Below are 23,959 nucleotides of genomic sequence, written 5' to 3'. Positions count from 1 at the left end.
TCTCTAACAAGAATAGAAAGAAGAGTGGGAGGCCCTGGTGCACAACTAAGCAGGAGTACAAGTACATTAGATTGTCTAGTTTGAGAAACAGATGCCTCTGGGATGCTGGCCTTCTAGGCAGAGTTCCTCTGTCCAGTGTCTGTGTTCTTTTACCCATCTTAATCTTTTATGTTTATTTGCCAGTCTGTTTATTGGCCAGTCAGTTCTTTGCAACTCTGCCTAAAAGGTCAGCATCCTGGAGTTAAAAGTTAATTTGTAGAATTTCTTTCCTTAATGTGTTTGAGCCAATCAGTTGTGTTGTGACATGGTAGGCGTGGTATACAGAAAATAACCCTATTTGGTATAAGACTATGGCAAGAACAGCTCAAATAAGCAAAGAGAAATGACAGTCCATCATTACTTTAAGACATAAAGGTCAGTCTATCCGGAAAATGTCAAGAACTTTGAAAGTTTCTTCAAGTGCAGTCGCAAGAACTTTCAAGCGCTATGATGAAACTGGCTCTAATGAGGACCGCCACATGAAAGGAAGACCCAGAAGTTCATTAAAGTTACCAGCCTCAGAAATTGCAGCTTAAATAAATGCTTTACAGAGTTCAAGTAACAGACACATCTCAACATCAGCTGTTCAGAGGAGACTGTGTGAATCAAGCCTTCATGATCGAATTGCTGCAAACAAACCACTACTAAAGGACACCAATAATAAGAAGAGACATGCTTGGGCCAAGAAACATGAGCAATGGACATTAGACCGGTGGAAATTCTGTCCTTTTGGCACAACATGAGTCCAAATTTGAGATTTTGGTATCCAACCGCCATGTCTTTGTGATCTCAGCATGTGTGGTTCCCACCGTAAAGCATAATTCAAGGCACACTTAACCAGCATGGCTACCACAGCATTCTGCAGCAATACTCCATTCCATCTGGTTTGCGGTTATTGGGACTATCATTTGCTTTTCGACAGGACAATGACCCACACACCTCCAGGCAGTGTAATGGCTATTTGACAAATAAGTAGTGTGATGGAGTGCTGCATCAGATGTCATGGCCTCCACAATCTCCCGACCTCAACCCAATTGAGATGGTTTGGGATGAGTTGGACCGCAGAGGGAATGAAAAGAAGCCAACAGGTGGTCAGCATATATGGGAACTCCTTCAAGGCTGTTGGAAAAGCTTTCCAGGTTAAGCTGGTTGAGAGAATGCCAAGAGTGTGCAAAGCTGTCATCTAGGCAAAGGGTGGCTACTTTGAAGAATCTAAAATATATTTTTATTTGTTTAACTCATTTTTGGTTACTACATGATTCTATATGTGTTATTTCATAGTTTTGATGTATTCACTATTATTTTAAATGTAGAAAATAGTAAAAATAAAGAAAAACTCTTGAAGGGGTAGGTGTGTTCAAACTTTTGACTGATACTGTACATTACAGAAGACTGAAATATAACAAAACTGTTTGACATAGAAACACCAGATTTTCAGCTGGTTTTTGAAGTTATGTTAATATTTTTTTTAATTATGAAAACATTTAATAAGGCCACTAGGTAATTTGAGGCCACTAGGTAATTTGACTGCAGGAAAGGGCTTCTGAAACGTTCTTACAACATTATAGGAATGTCCTGTGCAACCTAACTTAAACATTGTATGAATGTCATCACAACTGAGTACATTTGTGGTTTTGGATCCTATATCTTGTAATGTACCCACACTGTTCCCACAACCTAATTAAATGTTCTGGGATCCTTTAAAGATCTCAGAAAGGCTGTTCTGTCAACATTCTTGCAACATCAAAGGAATGGTTTGTGCACCCTGATACAAACATTATCTGAATGTCAGCACAGCTGGACAGTTTATTTGTGTTTTGGGAACACACAAAATGTTTTCTGGGAATGTTTTTGTAACCTCAGGTAAATGTGTTTTGTGATATTTTTTTTTGCAGCCTAAAATAAACATTGTAGAATCATCTGCACAACTGGACATGTTTTTGTTGTTGTTGTGAATATATTTTGTTATGTCACCCCAATGTTCTCACCAGACTGTTCCCACAATATAATTAAACATTCTGGGGACTTTTAAAGAACAGATTAAATGTTTTCTAGGAACATTCTTGCAAAATCAGGCAAATGTTTTAGACAAACATTCTATAATCATCATCACGACTGGACAGTTTTTGTGTTAGGAGAACATTTTTTGCAACCTAACGAATGTTCTGGGAACTTTCACAGAACCAATTTTGGTTTGCTGGGTTTACTCCTTCGAAGAATTTGGCACGTTCACAATCGGAAAGAGCATCTCTCGACAATCTCCTACCAACACGAGTAGAGCATTACCGTGATGTGTTGGCTCAACCACTCAGCCCCCTCCCTTCTTGATTTTGACACATTGTGTCATGTTTGTGTGTTCTTCTCTTATATAGTTTGGTTTCCTGTTAAGGGGGGTCAGAGATAGATCCACACCCCTGGGTGTGGAACCATAGAGTACAGAGAAGAGTACAGGCCAAGTTCCAATCAACCCAACCGGTGGATCTAGGGAGGTTGGTCCAGCCCAGGCTCCAGGCTATGTCTCCCTGGCTGTGGGACAGCTATACCATACTGAGTTGAGAGGGACCTGCCTGGCTGGGGACTACAGGAACAGACATGGGGCTGGGACAATCCAACAAGGCTTCCGTCACCGATGACACAGAGGAGGGTGAGTAATGACCGAGCCTGTTATAAAGTGAGCAATGAGGACTATTAGACATTTCTCCTTTTGGATTTGTCTTCTCTGAGTGTACTCCAGTGGCCTCTGTATCAAAAATGAAGACGATAGATTGAACAAACAGATGAAGAAGATGCAGTACATCAATAGAAATGTAAGCATCAGTAAAGCCACGGTTCCTAACAGATTTCTTAAAGTCTCATAAGGTAGCTAGCTATGTGTTTCTGAAAAGTGTGATGGTAGTCATGATCATTCAGGTATGCAGACATTGTGTCATAGAGATCATATAATTCCTATAATATAGCGTTCTATGTGTAATTATGCACTGTGCTGGGCTTACAGTATATACTAGCTAAGTGGAATTCAACATCTTTGAATGTGACAAATCCTCTAGGTTGAATTCACTCACTTTGGCAAAACCCCAACAAGTCGACAGAGTTAAGAGTACATCAGCAATTCAAGGACTGTCACTTGGTTCCCTTTTAATTAAAGACTCAATGTTTTTCTATATATTACATAATGAATCAGCTGTCATCTGAGGGTGTTTTACATTTTGGAAGCCAATAAGTGATGATCTAAGGTTTTCTACAGCTAACCTTCTTCACTCACTAGAATACAGTTACTGTAACAGCTTATAGAGCACATCAGTGGGAGTAGGCTAACGTGTTATGCAAATGTTTAGCTGTATCAAATGAATGAAGGTGACAAAGCATTAGCAAATGATTATTTATTTGTAGGTCAGCTGTGACAGACAGAGTGAATGCTCTCCTTTTCAGAGAAAAACACACATACATGAAAGCTGTACCTTTCACCTATACATTTACAGTTTAAGCAGAAGTTTACATAACCTTAGGTTGGAGTCATTAAAACTTGTTTTTTAAACACTCCACACATTTTTTGTTAACAAACTATAGTTTTGGCAAGTCGGTTAGGACATCGACTTTGTGCATGACACAAGTAGTTTTTCCAACAATTGTTTACTGACTGATTATTTCACTTATAATTCACTGTATCACAATTCCAGTGGGTCAGAAGTTTACATACATTAAGTTGACTGTGCCTTTAAACAGCTTGGAAAATTCCAGAAAATTATGTCATGGCTTTAGAAGCTTCTGATACACCTGTGGATGTATTTCAAGGCCTACCTTCAAACTCAGTGCATCTTTGCTTGACAACATGGGAAAATTAAAAGAAATCAGCCAAGACCTCAGAAAAAAAATTGTAGACCTACACAAGTCTGGTTCATCCTTGGGAGCAATGTCCAAACGCCTGAAGGTACCAGGTTCATCTGTACAAACAATAGTACGCAAGTATAAACACCATGGGACCACGCAGCCGTCATACCGCTCAGGAAGGAGACCCGTTCTGTCTCCTAGAGATGAACGTACTTTGGTGCGAAAAGTGCAAATCAATCCCAGAACAATAGCAAAGGACCTTGTGAAGATGGTGGAGGAAACAGGTAAAAAAGTATCTATATTCACAGTAAAACGAGTCCTATATCGACATAACCTGAAAGGCCGCTCAGCAAGGAAGAAGCCACTGCTCTAAAACAGCCATAAAAAAGTCAGACTACGGTTTTCAACTGCACATGGGGACAAAGATCGTACTTTTTAGAGAAATGTCCTCTGGTCTGATGAAACAAAAACAGAACTGTTTGGCCATGATGACCATCGTTATGTTTGGAGGAAAAAGGGGGAGGCTTGCAAGCCGAAGAACACCATCGCAACCGTGGAGCACGGGGGTGGCAGCATCATATTGTGGGGGTGCTTTGCTGCAGGAGGGACTGGTGCACTTCACAAAATAGATGGCATCATGAGGTAGGGAAATTATGTGGACATATTGAAACAACATCTCAAGACATCAGTCAGGAAGTTAAAGCTTGGTCGCAAATGGGTCTTCCAAATGGACATTGACCTCAAGCATACTTCCAAAGTTGTGGCAAAATGGCTTAAGGACAACAAAGTCAAGGTATTGGAGTGGTCATCACAAAGCCCTGACCTCAATCCTATAGAAAATTTGTGGGCAGAATTGAAAACGCGTGCGCGAGCAAGAAGGTCTACAAACCTGACTCAGTTACACCAGCTCTGTCAGGAGGAATGGGCCAAAATTCACCCAACTTAGTGTGGAAAGCTTGTGGAAGTCTACCTGAAACGTTTGACTCAAGTTAAACAATTTAAAGGCAATGCCACCAAATACTAATTGAGTGAATGTAAACTCCTGACCCACTGGGAATGTGATGACAGAAATAAAAGCTGAAATAAATCATTCTCACTACTATTATTCTGACATTTCACATTCTTAAAATGAAGTGGTGATCCTAATTGACCAAAAACAGGGAATTTTTACTAGGATTAAATGTCAGGAATTGTGAAAAACTGAGTTTAAATGTATTTGGCTAAGGTGTATGTAAACTTCTGACTTCAACTGTATATCTGTACAATTGTACAGTATCTTTTCTAGAGTGTACACTATGGACATTGTTTGCTGTGACTCCAGCCACGTGGTATTCTTATGCCGTTGCCAGAATAATCGTCATACATTTCTTTCAACATTTGTTATTTCCTTAAATGTTATACTTGGGAGTTCAAAATAACTGGAGTGCTCCTTGACATTGTTGTTGTGGCTTTGACATTGCAGCTGAGTGTTCAATTTTCCAATGCCCTGAATTTACTGCCTGGGCACCTGGGATTGGTGTTGGCCAGAGAAATAACAGGACAAATGACAGATAGAGAACCATAGAGAGAGATTTAGTACATCAACAGGACTGAGTGCTTTATAAGTCTATTAAGAATGGGATTGGGAATTAAGTGTTCTTTGTTCTGTGACTTTGTTCTGTTGACAATCATGCCAAAGCTGTGACCTGTCCCCCCTCCATGTCTGCTGTCTGTCTGTCTGTCCCCTGGGGCTTTCACTTCTCTTAATGGGCACGCCTGTCTGGTGATCATGCCTTATTCACGCTCCGGCTGACTGGGACCTGTGGGTTCTGTTTCAGTCACCACAGCAACCGCATGACTTACTCAGTCATGGCTGCGTACTAGTGTATATGGGGCTCCGCTAGAGCTTCCTGCCTTTGTGATCATCACAGAGAGGGGGAGGGGAGACAGACAGAGACATAGAGAAAGAGTAACTAACCGGCACCCGCAGCCTCTGTCTCTGTGCACCCGCTGCTCTGCTCTCCTCGCAGTCAAACCACAGCTGTCCTTCCCTAAAACCACATCAGAACCAGAGTTAGGCTCAGAGCCTGTAGTGAACAGTGAAACACAAGTAGCGGAGAGGGGAAGTGCCACTGATACAGGACTAACAGAGCATATCATTAACTGTCACATCCAATCCATCCACTCGGAGGGGATGTGAGGTGTCGCTGCTCGGCGGGGGTACACCGGACAGGTCACATGACCGGGGCCAGAGCGAGAGAGAGAGTTGGTGGCAGCTGCACGTCACCCTGGGAGATGGCAGATAGAAAGAGGGATAACCCTATGTTTCGATTGCCATGGCTGTGAAGACAGGCCACAACTGGTTCCAATTGAATATAAATGTTTTTTGAGATTAGACTGATAACTGGTGCAGGTTCGGGTTAAATTGGGACTGGGAGCAGGGGCGTCCTGCACCCCAAAAATCATCAGTACATTTAGTTATTGCTTGCTAGCAGGCATGCCAGCTAAGATAGTTAGACAAGCTAGCTACTCTAACTTCATTAATAACCTGAAATGGCTTCTTTGCAGATAGTTATGAGGTGTGAGATTGGGAACCTATCTGGGCCAACTTCATAAAATTGCTAGTTGACAAGCAGTATTACAGAAAAACAACAACACATTTAACAAAAAAATGCTCCACTAAAACTATATATATATACAGTATATTTTAAAACAGGATAAATCTGAGGGGGAACATGCCCCTGTGCCCCCAATGGGCATGACACTTTTGACTGGGAGTGTAGTCCCACTTACCCCGGCCAAAATGACTTCACATTTAGATCCTTTTCCATTTGAGATAATAACACTGCCTCACATAAGTTAAAAAGGACACTGAATGTCAATTGTTTCTAGTGCCATTTAGTGTTTTCTCGTGCATGCTCTATGTAATACAACAAGATTGTGATTGTATAAAATTGTATGCTGTTTGCCTGCGAATATGAAAATAAAGAGATGCTCCTCTTCTTTCCCCAGTCAATTTTGACCACTTCCAGATCCTAAGGGCTATCGGGAAAGGAAGTTTCGGGAAGGTAAGTCTGTTTTGGTAAATTGCTGAGTCCAACCTCCACTTGAAATAATCGGTTCTTAGTTGTCTTGACAATAGGAGCCACAGATGCAGTAGAACAGTACTTTCACATTCTATCAAAGAACTTTCTTACAGCTTGTGTTTACATCTAAGTAAAACCACAATGCAATGATCAGCAAGGAACCCATTCAGTAAACTAAGTTGATAGCAGGAGAGTATGCAGAGCTATTGTCTGTTTCTCTCTAGGTGTGCATTGTGCAGAAGAAGGACACAAAGAAAATGTACGCCATGAAGTATATGAACAAACTGAAGTGTGTGGAACGGAACGAGGTCCGCAATGTTTTCAAGGAAATGCAGATCATGCGGAACCTCGAGCATCCTTTCCTTGTCAACTTCTGGTAAGGCTCATTCTCTGTGTGTGTGTGTGTGTGTGTGTGTGTGTGTGTGTGTGTGTGTGTGTGTGTGTGTGTGTGTGTGTGTGTGTGTGTGTGTGTGTGTGTGTGTGTGTGTGTGTGTGTGTGTGTGTGTGTGTGTGTGTGTGTGTGTGTGTGTGTGTGTGTGTGTGTGTGTGTGTGGTGGGGGGGGGGGGGGCATTCGTTAAAGAAAGAAAGGAACAAGAAAGAAAGAAACAACAGCAACTGTTAGGAACAAGGGCTTTGAATACAGTGATAAAGCATCTGTAGCGAGAGGACTCTCACCTTGAAAGTGGCAGAAGCTTGAATGCCCTCTCCAATCTAACATTTATGTTTGCTCAGCCAAGGCTTTGACGTATAGAATGGAGGAGGACAAACAACACAAAAAAAGTGGAACAAAACCTCAGACTTTTTGTCTTTGAAAATCCTGTGGGTAGTTACTTGTGAAGGATTATTGAAGTACAGTACCAGTCAAAAGTTTGGACACACCTACTCATTCAAGGATTGTTCTTTATTTGGACTATTTTCTACATTGTAGAATAATAGTGACGACATCAAACTATGAAATAACACATATGGAATCATGTAGTAACCAAAGAAGTGTTTAACAAATCAAAATAGGTTATATATTTGAGATTCTTCAAAGTAGCCAACCTTTGCCTTGATGACAGCTTTGCACACTCTTGGCATTCTCTCAACCAGCTTCATGAGGTAGTATTTCAATTAACATGGGTGCCTTGTTAAAAGTTCATTTGTGGAATTTATTTTATTCTTAATGCTTTTGAGCCAATCAGTTGTTACAAAGTAGTGGTGATAAACAGGAGATAGTCCTATTTGGCTAGTCAATATTATGGCATGAACAGAAAAACGACAGTCCATCATTACATTAAAACATGAAGGTCATTCAATCCGGAAAATTTCAAGAACATGTCTTTATAACAGAAAGTTTCTTCAAGTGCAGTCGCAAAAACCGTCAAGCGCTATGACGAAACTTGCTCTCATGAGGACCACCACAGGAAAGGAAGACCCAGAGTTAACTGCTGCGGAGGATAATTTCATGACAGTTAACTGCACCTCAGATTGCAGCCCAAATAAATGCTTCACAGAGTTCAAGTAACAGACACATCTCAACATCAGCTGTTCAGAGGAGACTGCATGAATCAGGCCTTCATGGTCGAATTGCTGCAAAGAAACCACTACTAAAGGACACCAATATTAAGAAGAGACTTGCTTGGGCTCAGAACATGAGCAATGGACATTAGATTGGTGGAAATCTGTCCTTTGGTCTGATGAGTCCAAATTTGAGATTTTTGGTTCCAACCGCCATGTCTTTGTGAGACGCAGAGTACGTGAATGGATGATCTCCGCATGTGTGGTTACCACTGTGAAGCATGGAGGAAGAGGTGTAATGGTGTGGGGGTGCTTTTCTGGTGACACTCAGTGATTTATTTAGAATTCAAAAACACATTTAACCAGCATGGCTAGCACAGCATCCTGCAGCGATAGCCATCCGATCTGGTTTGCGCTTAGAGGGACTATCATTTGTTTTTCAACAGGACAATGACCCAAAACACACCTCAAGGCTGTGTAAGGGCTATTTGACCAAGAAGGAGAGGGATGGAGTGCTGCATCGGATGACCTGGCCTTCGCAATCACCCGACCCCAACCCAATTGAGATGGTTTGGGATGATTTGGACCACAGGGTGAATGAAAAGCAGCCAACAAGGGCTCAGCATATGTGGGAACTTCTTCAAGACGGTTGGAGAAGCATTCCTCAAGAATCTTTGTTGGGAACACTTTTTTGGTTACTACATGATGTCTTTTTTCATAGTTTTGATGTCTTCACTATTATTCTACAATGTAGAAAATAGTAAAATTAAGAAAAACCCTTGAATGAGTAGGTGTGTCCAAACTTTTGACTGGTACTGTAAGTACATTGTAAAGAGATACTGAACTTAGTCAGAGAGAGAGAGAGAGAGAGAGAGAGAGAGAGAGAGAGAGACACACACACACACACACTAGGCATCCGACCCAGAGCCCGACTCAGCTGCACATCACTCACTCTACCAAGGCAAGCATGTATTTTTACTATTGATGATGCAGAAGTGCCTACTCAGAGACAGACAGGGCCTTTATGGAAACTGGGTGGTGTGGGCGTCATCCTGAGCTGTTGCTGTCAGTGAAACTGGATGGAGCGGAGACAATGAAGGAAGATATTTTATTGAAGGTGAATTTTCTATCTCACACCACATCCTGTGGCGAGCATCACAAGGCAGAAATTGCTTTACTGAATCGACAATGAAGAAGAACAAGGACTTGAAGTTAATGAAGTGCATGGACAAGAATGTTCATTGGCATCAGTGAGGTAGGGAAGTGTCTCATGTCTTTCATTCAACATGCTTATTTTGTAATGGTCTCAATGCGTCAAAAACAGTTCTTCACTATTTGTCCTTTATTTAACCAGGAAGGTTACCTGCATACAGTAAACACGCCTATTAGTCTTATTGCCATACAATCTGCAATACCTTGTGTACCGAACGACCCAGGGAGTGATCCACAATCCCCATAATGCACACGGGGGCCTCTCTACATAACGTCACTGTTCCCTCAGTGTCTTGGTTTATTCAAACATCACGTTATGTTACAGGACACTAGTATGCCCTTCTTTTGGCAGGTTGTCAGGTCAGTTAGTGGAAGGTCACAGTGCTGGGATGGTCTCGCTGAGGGGGAGGCAGCTCAGTGGACTGCAGATGAAGCGCGTTAAGGCAGAAGACAGTGGCGTGACCTTGATGCCTCATATTGTAGTTTGTGCCTCCTCAGCCGGGGCTGCTGGGATGGGGCGAAATTTCTCCCCACGGTCGACAGCAGCTGAAGGAGTATTAGCCTCTGGCTGAAGGGAGCTGTCAGTCAACCGAGGGACCGGAATCAATGTAACACCGTCACATTGGGGGGACTCATCCAGGTCTGTTCTGCAGAGGCAGGCTTAAATCAGCTACTTCTGAGCTGGCCTCAGTTCTCTCTCTAAGTGTGTGTGTGTGTGTGTGTGTGTGTGTGTGTGTGTGTGTGTGTGTGTGTGTGTGTGTGTGTGTGTGTGTGTGTGTGTGTGTGTGTGTGTGTGTGTGTGTGTGTGTGTGTGTGTGTGTGTGTGTGTGTGTGTGTGTGTGTGTGTGTGTGTGTGTGTGTGTGTGTGTGTGTGTGTGTGTGTGTGTGTGTGTGTCAGTCAGTGATTGCTTTTTGTAGGCTACCTGATTGTGAAAGTTGTTCCAGTATTTCTATCAGCACTGTGTTGACTTTGTCAATTAAATTGAGCTGAACTATAAGCTATTCATTAGACTTCTTGTTATTGATTCAAGGTGTGTTTGTTCTGTCTAAATATGCAAACTCCAACGTAAACCAGAGAGTAATGGCCTTGGAACATTTCATTGATTTGGAGGCAATTACAGATACAAAATGGGAGTCAATTAAACATACATTATAGTAAATGTGCTGTAAATGTGCTAGAATATACATTATGTTGTGCATTATAGGCCACTTTGCGAAACTAATATCTGGACTTACAGTGCCTTCAGAAAATATTCATACCCCTTGACTTATTCCACATTTTGTTGTTATAGCCTGAATTCAAAATTGTTTGTTTTTTCTCACCCATCTACGTCCAATACCCCGCAATGACAAAGTGAAAACCTGTTTCTAGATTTTATAGAAAATGAAATACAGAAATGTATTTTTTACATAAGTATTCACACCCCCAGGTCAATTCTTTGTGGAAGCACCTTTGGCAGCAATTACAGCTGTGAGTCTTTCTGGGTAAGTTTCTAAGAGCTTTCCACACCAGGATTGTGCAAATTGTTCCCATTACTCTTTTCAGAATTCTTCAAGCCCTGTCAAATTGGTTGTTGATCATTGCTAGACAACCATTTTCAGGTCTTGCCATACATTTTCAAGTATATTTAAGTCTAATCTGTAACTCGGCCACTCAGAAACATTCATTTTCTTCTTGGTAAGCAACTCCTGCTGAAAGGTTATGTCATCTCCCAGTGTCTGGTGGAAAGCAGACTGAAACAGATTTTTATTGAGGAATTTGCCTGTGCTTAGCCCCATTCTGTTTCTTTTTTATCCTGAAAAACTCCCCAGTCCTTAATGATTACAAGCATACCCATAACATGATGCAGCCACCACTATGCTTGAAAATATGGAGAGTGGTACTCACTAATGTGTTGTATTGGATTTGCCTCAAACATAACGCTCCGTATTAAGGACAAAAATGTAATTTCCTTGCCTCAACTTTTGTTGTATTACTTTAGTGCCTTGTTGCAAACAGGATGTATGTTTTAGAATATTTGTATTCTGCACAGGCTTCGTTCTTTTCATTCTATCAATTAGGTTAGTATTGTGGAGTAACTACAATGTTGTTGATTCATCCTCAGTTTTCTCCTATCATAGCCATTAATTCAACTCTGTAACTGTTTTAAGGTCCCCATTGGCCTCATGGTGAAATCCCTGAAATTCATCATGCTCAAAGGGATATTCATGGTCTCAATTTTTTTTTACCCTTTTACTGTACCAGTAGGGGACCTTATTTGTGAAGCATTGGAAAACCTCCCTGGTCTTTGTGGTTAAATCTGTTTGAAATTCACTGCTCAACTGAGGGACCTTACAGATAATTATATGCCTGTGGTACAGAGATGAGGTAGTTATTAAAAAAGAATGTTAAACAATATTACTGCACACAGAAGGAGTCCATGCAACTTATAATGTGACTTGTTAAGCACATTTATTCTCCTGAACTTATTTAGGCTTGCCATAACAATTTGTTTAAAACAATTATGAAAAACAGAATTCCACTTAGACATTATGGGATATTGTGTTCAGGCCAGTGACAAACTATTTCAATTTAATTTATTTAAAATTCAGGCTGTAACACAATAAAATATGGAAAAGGTCAAGGGGTGTGAATATTTTTCAGGAAAAACATCAATTGGAACCCTTTGGTCCACAGTCCATTACTTTTCTTTGCACGGGATTCCACCTCTCAAGTAGCATACTGTGAGATATGCTGGTTCCTAATTGGCCTGAATGGTGTTTTCAAACTGCATGTGCGGTAGAACAAACTGACCTGGGTGGGAGACTCCATGCCAAGAAAACTAATCAGAATCCCAGGCTTGTTGAAAATAATGAACAGGTGGCAGTTTATGCCACCCTCACAACCTGCTGGGGATGCTCTTTCTCTCTCTCTTGCTCTCTACATAAGTTTGCACTGCCTCATATGTGGCTCATTAGGACAGTATAGTCTTAGTTCTACAGTAAGCTGTGGTGATTGCTTGTAATTTATCGAGGCCAAGACGGCAGATGACCATTTCAGCTATGTATTCATACATATTCAAAGACACTTGAGTTCTGTAGCGTGCATGGTGTGAGTGTAGGGACAGAATTGCTGAAGGCCGCCATAGGTGGATGTGGTAGATTGAGATGCAGCCCATCTCTAGTTTAAACTGACAGATTTTGATGGGATTTTTTCATTATGTTACTTAGATTGTTGCACAGGTGCGTCAATTGACTAGTTTTTTTTAAGTATCTGTGACCAACAGATGTGTGAAATCCATAGATTAGGGCCTAATTTATTTATTTAAATTGACACATTTCCTTATATGAACTGTAACTCAGTGAAATCTTTGAAGTTGTTGCATGTTTCATTTATATTTTTGTTCGGTGTAGGAATAAAGTGACGATGCAACATGATTGATAATAAACAGTAGCAGCAGCATACAGTATGTGATGAGTAAAAAAAAAAGGATCATTTCAGATAGTCCGGGTAGCTTTTTGGTTAGCTATTTAACCAACTTTTTAGCAGTCTTACGGCTTCGAGGTTTAGTAAATTGTTTTACTATGACTTCGGCAGTATTTGGACTGTACGAACCAAGTCTTGGAACATTTTAAAGGCCCGTCTGTTTTGGCATCGGAGATACATTTTTGCCATTGTCAAGCTCCTGCATTCTCAAAATGTTGTCATTGGGCAGAGAGATTTCCTGTTGTTGCAGCTTTAAAGCTATTATCCTGCAATTCTACCATTTTGCCATAAGGCAGAGAGAAAGTTTAAAGCTTAAATTGTAGTGCATTTCTGTAAAAAAAAAAACATCATTTTTGGGGAGCGCAATTGTATTGAATTGAACAATGTGTAATGGTAGAAGAGTACTGTGGATACCAATATCCCTATGAGCCTCCCAGACCCATGTTGCCCAGGGTTAAGAACATAAATTATAGATTATTACATTTGGTGTTTCTCAAAATGCATACTACCGTGCTCCGAGCACACATATTGGAGCACTGGAGGGTCAGCCTCTGAGTCCAAATCCAAGTATGCGAAACGGAGCACGGAGGGCACTTCTCGATTGCGTACTCCATTTGTAAATATTTTGAAGCATGCATTGATGCAAGCTTCAATGGAAAGTATGCAAAGAAATATGACGCAACCAATTAAGAGCAATGCAAAAGTTCTTGAAATCAATGGCTGCCATTATTTGAGCTGAAGCGAGAGAAAATACACTCCGACTTCGGAATGAAATGTTGCCTATACATCTCATATGTTGCCTGACTAAAATATGTTATCTTGATACATTAATAAATACATGCTTTGTTAGTTTTTGGCATGTTTACTTGCCTACGTACCCTAGATTGCAAGCCCATAATATGTCAATAGGGCTAACTGACTAGTTATCACTGTTAGCTAGCCAGATAGCCACAAAGAATTGGCATCTATTTTGCATACAATTCGTTTTAGTTCACTTTGCCTGTTAAACTGTCTGGTTAACTAGATTATTACGATTCACATATCTAGCTGATAGTTATGAAATTAAACGTTTGCTTTGTGTACATTTTGTTTCGTCTATTGTTGCCGTTGACCTGGCTGGAAGAAAGTTCCGTGAATGGGAGGTGAAGCGTGAGGTAATATAGTAGGGGGAGTGCTTCTCAAATGTAATGTTTTATGCATTCTCAACACTCTCATCCTCACAAGAACGTACTAAAAAGAACATTGTCAGAGACTACACTCGGAACATGAGAGTGTGGAGCACGGTTGTTTGCATATTGAGAAACACCCATTGTATTGTATTACACCCTATAAATGTATTTCCCCCACCGCCGCATAAGATTCTATAATGGTTAGGTTTCACCAACTTCCCACTTTAGTAGAGTGTGCTGTGGGAACAAGAATAATAAACCACCAGTGAAACATAAGAATCTGATTTTCTACTAGATTAGGCTTTAGTAGGCTACGGACTCTTCGTGCACTATCGATTCCCGGTAGGAACTGCTATCCCCCCTTCTCCAGGCCACTCCAGCTAAACCAACACGTTCCTTCATGAATATTCCGACTGGCTTTAGGAGGGGAAGCTGGCTGGATCATGCCACTACATTACAGAAAAATAAATAACATTACTTTTCTCCCCCATAAGTGCCCACAATGTAAAGGAAAATAAACTGATATTTCTCCTGCAGGAAACAAGGCAATTCATGTCCCTCTCCCTATGTAAGTGCTAGTGACAGCTCCCAGACGCTCTCACCTCGGCAGACTCCGCTGAGCCAGGAGTATTTTTCCAACATCAGAAGGAGCTCTGTAGAGAGAAATAGAGAGCACTGCCATGCAGAGCACAGCACTACTGAGATGCTTAGATTCTCTTAGATCTGACTGGCAAGCCCTTCTAAACACATCTAACTCACCAGACAAGGTTTTAGTCATCAGAATGTGTGGCAATCACTTCTTTGGTTCCATTATAAACTAGGTTTCCATCCAATTGGTGACAGATTTTCATGCGAATATTCTAGAATCTGCACAAAGAAAATATGCATGTGTTCCCACCAGTGGTGTTTCCACCAAATGGACTTGCTGCGATAAAAATCAGTGTGACGACATAATGCACACAAAATGTATCTTTTTCGCTTAAGTTTTCATGTACTGAATACAAATCTAAAGTTCAATGTGTTCCCAACGCATTTTCAACTCTACCCACAGTTTTGTCACAAAATCTGTTGCATTAAATAGAAAATGTGCCTACTCTGGTCTTGGCACGTTCGCTCTAGCTAAGTAGCCAACAGCTCGAGGATACAGTGCGTGTAGGCTGTGCGGGTAGGATAGTCTACATGATGAGATTATTATGGATGAGAGCAGAATTTTTGTTATTTTTTCAATGGCACTCAAGCATCAATGATCATGTCACCGGAAAAGGACCCTCGATATTTATTGGAAAGGAGCGTCAAGATCACTGTGCACTTTCACCACCTTGTGAAGTTCATCATCATTTATTTGATCTGTATCCTAATAAACTCCATTCTTTCCCGAGTCATAGTGGGAGGACCACACACCATATAATCGTATTACTCCAAGTTTACCTCAATATGATGGTTATTATATTAATATTTGCCCATAGAGGCTTTTCCAGTTTCCACTGCCATTTCTCGCATACTTAATTAGTTACAGACGCACAAATATCATATCCCAAAGACACGCTGACCTCTCATAACTATTCACAATTTATTCAGTATTATTCGTAGTCGTGGTAGCATCCACATTAATGTAGAAGTGTTTAGAAACATATTATATTCTCATTTACAATAAAAATGACTCAAATGACACAATACATTATTTACCATTCATTTCTATTTTGCACAAATAATCTGGAACACAAACAGCAAATGGATCCAACAAATTTGTAAAGTCACAAGCTTGATGTAAGAATTGCATGCTATGCATATGGGACCAAATACTTCACTTTTTACTGCATTAACCTTTTACTGCATTGGGCTATTTATGCTCGAACAGCGATATTCTTGGTAGTCTTTAACAAATCTACTCTGAAACGAAAGTATATACTGTATCTCACACACGTGGTAATGGGCTTAAAAAAAGAAGACACCTGTACCATGTCAGATATATACTGAACAACAATATAAATGCAACATGTAAAGTGTTGGTCCCATGTTTCATGTGCTGAAATAAAAGATCTGATTCATTTTCCATATGTACAAATATATTATTTATCTCAAATATTGTGCACAAATTTGTTTACGACCCTGTTAGAGAGTGTTTCTCCTTTGCCAAGATAATCCATTCACCTGACAGGTGTGGCAACCGTAATTTTGTCGTAAAAAATGTATTATCTTAATTAATGATGAAATGATGACATATTATTAACATTTCACCCATGAGTCTAAAGAGGGCACTTTTGGTCATTGACTGCAGGAAAGGGCTACTGCACATATACGTTCATTTGTGCCAGTACTTCTGGTCCCCTAAAAACGGGGGAACAATGTACAAAAAGTGCTGTAATTTCTAAACAGTTCAATTCCTTGTTTCTTTTTTCAGACTTTTGTCCAACACTTTAAACTAGTCCACTCTTACCTACAGTCACCCATGAGAAGACTGTCAGTGAGAGTATACAGTACAGCATCTGATGTTAATGTGATAGTTACATGTGTTTGATCTCAGGTGCTTTGACTTGCCTCAGTGGCTCTGTCAAACTATCCCCCAGCTCCCCAACATGTCAGACTGTCTCTTCAGAGGTACTTTAACATCTCACAACTGATTTCTTGATGTTTTAAAGGGGAAATCTGCAGTTCAAACAATAACACAGCGGCCACCCCACCACTGTTTTGGTGAACAGCTGAGTAATGGGGCTAGAGAAATGTGACCGCTCTCAAATTTATAGACAGAGCTATGGTGCAAGGACTGACTATCCATAATCATAGATTTAATCATGTTTTGAGGCTATACAGGATTTGTTTACAATAACAAGTAAAACAAGCTTATTTTTGGGGTTCTCATGGAGTGTGACAGTTGAACTAAGCTTATGAGGCATTTATAATTTATATTCTTCAAGAATCAATGGCTATATACCATGCATTTTAGCAATCGCAGATTGCCGCTTTAAAGACTGCAGAGCTGCAGAGGCTCCCAGGAGTGAGTTCCTCTCCTCCTTAACTTTGGGTTTACAATTTCCTTCAGCCCTTCTCGTGACGGAACACTGGGAAACTTTGGTGACATCATGACACCATCGTCTGTGGGCCTAAGTTATCATCCTCTGTCTGTCTGTGTGATTTATGGGGCGCAGGATGCTCCCGGCCATTCAGGACCATAATACACTGGTTAGTGGGCGGCGCCATCTCTTCTCCACTTGTTTATAAAAAATACTGTATGTTTATTAGAAAAGGCAGCCATTAATCTGCTCTGTTTTGCAGATGTCCCTCATACTCTTTGCCGAATTTACAACCCTGCGTTCCCCACGAGGCACTGAGGCTTCGCAGGCTCACCACAGAGCCTTTTTTAAAATCTATGCATCTTAGAGGAGAAATACCCTACAGCAATGAACCTTTTAGGAGAAATACCCTATAGTAGTGAACCTTTTAGGAGAAATACCCTATAGCAGTGAACCTTAAGGCATTGTCCCCTGAGGGAATGATGTTAGACAGCCACTCTGCAGCTCTGTGACATCTATTCAGTAGGTAGTGTTCACTCTCTGTGTTATGCTTTCACTGTGTTGCACTTACAGTGAGATCTCACCAAACACCAGTTAAGCTCTATTCTGCAATGACTATGACAGACCATAGACCAACAAGCCATTCTACCTGAGCTGCTGAGAGGACAAAGTGGTGAGTTTTCCCTGAAGGAAGCACGCACCCCTCCATCCTACACTTAGGGTTGGCAAGCTCCCCTCCATCCTACACTTAGGGTTAGCAAGCTCCCCTCCATCCTACACTCTCTGGCCCTGAAGTCATTGACATGATGTCCTCCTACTGCAGCAAGCTCCTCTCCATCCTACACTCTCTGGCCCTGAAGTCATTGACATGATGTCCTCCTAGTGCAACAAGCCCCCCTCGATCCTACACTCTCTGGCCCTGAAGTCATTGACATGATGTCCTCCTAGTGCAACAAGCCCCCCTCCATCCTACACTTAGGGTTGGCAAGCCCCCCTCCATCCTTCACTCTCTGGCCCTGAAGTCATTGACATGATGTCCTCCTACTGCAGCAAGCCCCCCACCATCCTTAGTTGAATGATTGGTATTATTCACAGAGGAAGTAAAGGCATGGAAGCACTAATAAACCTTTGACTTCCATTGACAGGTGACAAGATAGTGTATGGATGGATCGCTGACGTAAATGACTACACTGAACTTCGAACAAGTAGATAAGAAACTTCTGTGGAACCTAACAGAATGTTCAGAATGAAAGTGTAAAGTTGCCTTTGATCTGTGTTGATTATCTTGGAGATTCACTCTAGGCTAGTCAAGCAAGGAAGGTCTTGAGTGAAATACAAATTATTTTACAGTGCCATAGACTCATTATCCAGCCATTCAAAAGGAGAAAGTACAGATAACAGTGGGAATTCCGTCATGTGAAATCAATGGGGAGTAGTGAAACAGGCAAGGTCTGATCTGGCAGGCCTGCTGTGGCACTCCGCTGCATGATTGCTAGATGGATGGAGCCCTTGATAGATGGATGTGCTCTGTCATACCACACCTGACATAAAGCTTCTTCTTTCGATGGAACAGTTCTATCAGTGTGTTGGAGTGGTGTTTCCATCACTAGCCACTAATGAATAGCCTTTTCTGGGAATTAGTTTGGGCTTAGAATACCTAGCGACATCTCTGGCTTGGCTTAGTCATTGTGAGAGCTCACCGGCAACGTAAGGGGATATTCTGCTGGCTTTTGCATCATGTAGTCATGAAGATTGCAGCGCTGTCTTTTAGCCTTGATAATTTAACCCTCCACTTTCATTACATGCCTCACACTAAATTTGAATAGAACGTGTTCACATGTTGGATATTGGCAAACCAAGGTAATTGAAGTGAATAGATGTTGGTGTGTTGGTTTCTTCTATTTTGTGTTATTTATTTTTTTAAATATACCTTTATTAACTAGGCAAGTCAGTTAAGAACAATTTCTTATTTTCAATGACAACCCAGAAACAGTGGGTTAACTGCCTTGTTCAGGGGCAGAACGACAGATTTGTACCTTGTTAGCTCGGGGATTCGATCTTTCAACCTTTCAGTTATAAGTCCTACGCTCTAACCACTAGGCTACCTGTCGCCCCGAGGCAAGTTGCATAAGAGTCACATTACAGCAATTTGGTTTCTGACTCCCAATACAATACAATAATATCAAACCTTGTAAGCTGTTAGGATATGTAAGAAATGTAAGAAATATGGGACGTCATAGGCTGATATTCTTCTTCTTCTCCTTTTTTCTCTTCCTCCTTTTCTTCTCCCTTCCCCTCCTCCTCATCTTCCTTCTCCATCTCCACAACCCCGTCCTCCACATCTTCCTCCTCCACCTCCTCTTTCACCTCTTCATCCTCCTCCTCCTCCACATCTTCCTCTTCTGCCTCCTCTGCCTCCACTTCTTTCACACCCTCCTCCTCCCTCTCCTCCTCCTCCTCCTCTTCCTTCTCCATTTCCACAAGCCCGTCCTCCACATCTTCCTCCTCTACCTCCTCTTTCACCTCTTCATCCTCCTCCTCCTCCACATCTTCCTCTTCCGCCTCCTCTTCCTCCATCTCTTCTTTCACACCCTCCTCCTCCTCCTCCTCTCTCTCCTCCTCCTCCTCCTCCTCCTCCCTCTCCTCCTCCTCCTCCTCCTCCTCTCCTGTCCTGTAGGTACTCGTTCCAGGATGAGGAGGACATGTTCATGGTAGTGGATCTGTTGCTGGGAGGAGACCTGCGCTACCACCTCCAGCAGAACGTTCACTTCTCAGAGAGCACTGTCAAGCTGTACGTCTGTGAGAACGCCCTGGCGCTGGGCTACCTCCGCAGCAAACGCATCATCCACAGGTGAGTGGGAGAGACACCTTCATCATCCACATCATCATCCACAGAGAAGTTATTTTTTTACAACCAAATCTTTTTTCTTTTTTTTTTACAACTAAACCTCTATTGTAAATGGCATGTTATAGAAGGGTCCAGACATTTTTTTAGGAGATTTCACGTTTTAAAGAAACATCCCAAAGAGCAAATCACTTCCTCATCCTCATTGTGTAGTATGGGGGCCCCCAAAAAACATGAACAAAGGCTCCAAAAACACACATATACGATCTTTTAGAAACGGCAAAGCTCTCAGTATAGTGATGCAGGTCTTCAGATGTTGTACACATGCAATTGTGTTATTCCAAACTTTATCCACAATGTTATACATTCCCTTTTGCTCAACACGAGACGTTTCCCCTATCCAGCTGTTAGATTTTCTGTGTAGTCTGCTGCTACAGGTAGCTGCTGTCGTAGCGCATGTGGAATCAGATTACATCAAAAAGGGTCAATCAGAGCTAATGAAACAGGATTTTATTGAGCTCATCAACACCCTGAAAGGCTCTGGCCTCGTGCCTTCGCAGGGTCGCAGCTGCGAAAAGTTCAGCAGGCTCATAGCACTTCATATCTGGTTTAAAGACAGCTGCCACTCATAACTTGTATTGACTATTCGGACACTTTTTGTAAACGAAGATGCTCTAAAGAGATGATGGACTCCACCCAAGCCATCTAGGATCCTGGACCCTCTTGTCACATTTCAAGGCTGCGTTAAGATTTTTACAGTCCAAGACAGTCCAAGCACTGCTCAGGTAATACCTCCCATCCTTTCTAAGCATTACTGTCGTACTGTTGTCGATACTGCCAGGGGTCAGTTGTAATATTGTACTCATTCAATTGAACTCCACTCTTAGATCTGCTATTTTTAGCTCAAAAGAGAAGCCCACTGTGGTCTGCTCACCCAGTGTTATTAGTTTAAATGTACAATGTAATACCCACTCGGTTTTCAAATCACATAGAGGACTTGAGTTGATGCACGATAGCAACCAAAGCCCATGCAAGTCAGTTAATAACATTCCATCATTGGTTACTCTGGGAGTTCCTAATATTGACATTGGTTGCAGTCTTTCCTCTATAGAGTAGAGTAAATGGGGGAGTTCTATGCAACCTTATAGCCATATCAACTATATCAATATCAGCCATCAGAAAGAGCCTGCAACTTCCTATTGAACGTAGTTATGTGATTTTAAAATCCATAAAGGACTTGGATTGATCCATCTGAACATTAAGAGCTTACTTCCTAAACTGGATTACATCGAGATATGGGCTATGCAGACAAATCTGGACATTCTGGGACTCTGTTATTAATATTTAGGGTTATAATGTGTTTAGAACCGATAGACAGGGTAGAGGTGGTGGCCATTCTTATTAAAAATCCTTTCGCTGTCTCTTTAACGAAATCCATTTCCCTTATCAAAACCTTTGAGCTATCTTTCAACCTTTGTTTGGGGAGAAATGTATCCATAACTGTCATAGGGGTCTACCGTCCTCCCTCTGCTAACCTTTGTGTACTCGAGGAGTTAACTAGTTTGTTGTTTTGTTATACTCAATCAGAAGTTATTATCCTGGGTGACCTAAATTATGATTGGGAAATGCAGGCTTCAGACAATCTAAAAGACACGTGTAATGATTTAAACTTAACCCAGCTGGTGACTAAGCCTACACGTCCCAACTCTAAAGAGCCTTAAAAGTCAACTCTGATTGATCTTATTTCAACGAATACACCAGAGGAAAATACTGGTGTCTTCACCCAAGATATTAATGAACATTGCCCAGTTCTTTGTGTTAGAGATGTAGGAATACCAAAAATCTAAGTCTAGTGACGTCACAAGGAGGAACTTTAAAAACTTCAGTGAACAGGCTTTTTTACATGATCTTTATTTTAGTGACCTTGATTATATTTCAGCTGTCCCTGAACCTGATGTAGCTTTCAGCCTTTTTACAGATGTCTTCAATACTATTGTGGATAATCATGCTCCCTTCAAAAAATGAAGGGTTAAAGGTAGATCGAATGCCTGGTACACTCTGGAATTATTATGCAACCGCTCTTTTGGATTGTAATTGAAACCTGGCTAAATTCTGGAAAAATTTAAAATCCCTGAAGGGTTCTACTTCCTTCTTTCTGCCATAACAAATTAATTCAGACATGGGCCTCGTTCCAGGAAAAAAAATGGCATCATTGATGCATTTAATCACCATTTTATTTCAGCGGGCTACCTCTTTGAAATAACTTCTAAGCCTATTCACAATGATATTGTGTCACGTTCTGACCGTAGATCTTTTGTTATGTCGTTGTTTTAGTATGGTCAGGGCGTGAGTTGGGTGGGTTGTCTATGTTCCTTTTTCTATGTGGTGTTTTTGTGTTTGGCCTGGTATGGTTCTCAATCAGAGGCAGGTGTCGCTAGTTGTCTCTGATTGAGAATCATACTTAGGTAACCTTTTCCCACCTGTGTGGTGTAGGTGATTATTTTCTGTTCAGTGTTTTTCCAGCACCATACAGGACTGTTCGTTGGCGGTTTATTTGTTTTGTTCAGTGTTCATTACATTATTAAAAATATGAACACTTACCACGCTGCGCATTGGTCCTCCTCTTCTTCCATCACAGACGAGCGTTATATATTGGGCTGCATGCTGATAGGGGAAACTTGCTGAATGATCAAATGAATGATTGTCCAAGATTTTCTTTAAGGTTACTAACATAAAAATAAGTCCTGGATTCATTGCTAGCAATAGACAACAAGAAATCCACAGCGGCCGACCAAGTGTGCAGCACCCCATCATTGTTGGCTCAATAACCCACATTTTTTATTTAACATTGTTATCAGGGAATATTCCAAAAGTATTGAAATTAGCTCTTGTGTTGCCTCTCCATAAGGGTGGGGATAGTAGTGATCTTAAAGGAAATGTTTTAAAAAATGGGTTATATGATATTGTTTTTGTGCATCTCTGATTGATGTTCTATCGATTCCATGGGTAATTTCATGTTTTCATGTGTTTCTGAGTTATTGGCATTCAAGCAGGCAGAAATCCATCCGGTATGACGTAGCACTGTGATAAAGTGATAACTCGGGGGAATGTCTTCTCTCGAATGAGCCATTGATCATATTTTTGCGATATTCCTACCTTGAAAAGTGTGTTATTTATTCTGGCACATTTTTCCTGTCTGCCTCTTTAGTCCAGGGTACATTGCATGGTGCCGTTGCCAGAGATATTATAGAAAGGAGAAACCTGTAAAATCACCTAAACAAACTACACTAGCCAGCTACTTTACATGCTGATATTGTCTTTGGTATTATTGTGTATTATTGCGTTTGCTTGCTACCTTGCTATCTAGCTAGCCAGCTGGCCCATAGAGACAGCATTGCATTGTGGATTTTGTAGTCGACTTGACCTGCAACAGATTTCCACAACAAATTTCCATGTTGCTACAAGACTTATTATAACGCCAAAATGAAACATTTGTTCACAAAAAATATTGTTCTCACATCTTAATGTTATTTAACACTGTAACATAAAGGAATGAGTGAGTTTGTCTGGATTTTTCCTCTAATAATTATCAACCCATTTCCTTCGTAAATGTACAACTTTGATATTTTTTATCTGAGAAATGTATTTTGAATGTAAACCGTTCAGGGTTTAGGCCTGGGCATAGCACTATTACAGCAACCACTTTAGTTGTTAATGATCTTGTCAATGCTTTAGACACTAAAATGAAATGTGCTGCTTTGTTTGAGAACCTGTCAAAAGCTTTTGATACTGTTGATCATGCTATTTTATTGAATAAGTTGTC

At 41.0% G+C, this 23,959-nt stretch overlaps 1 protein-coding gene across 1 annotated transcript in view; it reads left to right on the top strand.

Moving 5' to 3' along the window:
- The first annotated feature begins 2,611 nt into the window (after positions 1-2,611).
- Positions 2,612-23,959, top strand: part of LOC139422071 (serine/threonine-protein kinase 32A-like) — a 55,968-nt gene continuing 34,620 nt past the window's right edge. Inside the window, exons 1-4 of the mRNA XM_071173217.1 lie at positions 2,612-2,683; positions 6,859-6,914; positions 7,157-7,308; positions 19,969-20,142. Coding sequence (XP_071029318.1) covers positions 2,632-2,683; positions 6,859-6,914; positions 7,157-7,308; positions 19,969-20,142 — 434 coding nt within the window. The 5' untranslated portion in view covers positions 2,612-2,631. The remainder of the gene's footprint in view (positions 2,684-6,858; positions 6,915-7,156; positions 7,309-19,968; positions 20,143-23,959) is intronic.

The sequence above is a fragment of the Oncorhynchus clarkii genome, chromosome 12 (assembly GCF_045791955.1).
Source record: "Oncorhynchus clarkii lewisi isolate Uvic-CL-2024 chromosome 12, UVic_Ocla_1.0, whole genome shotgun sequence".
Taxonomy (NCBI): Eukaryota; Metazoa; Chordata; class Actinopteri; order Salmoniformes; family Salmonidae; genus Oncorhynchus; species Oncorhynchus clarkii.
Note: the sequence above shows the minus strand (reverse complement) of the source record. Positions and strands in the feature narration are given on the sequence as shown.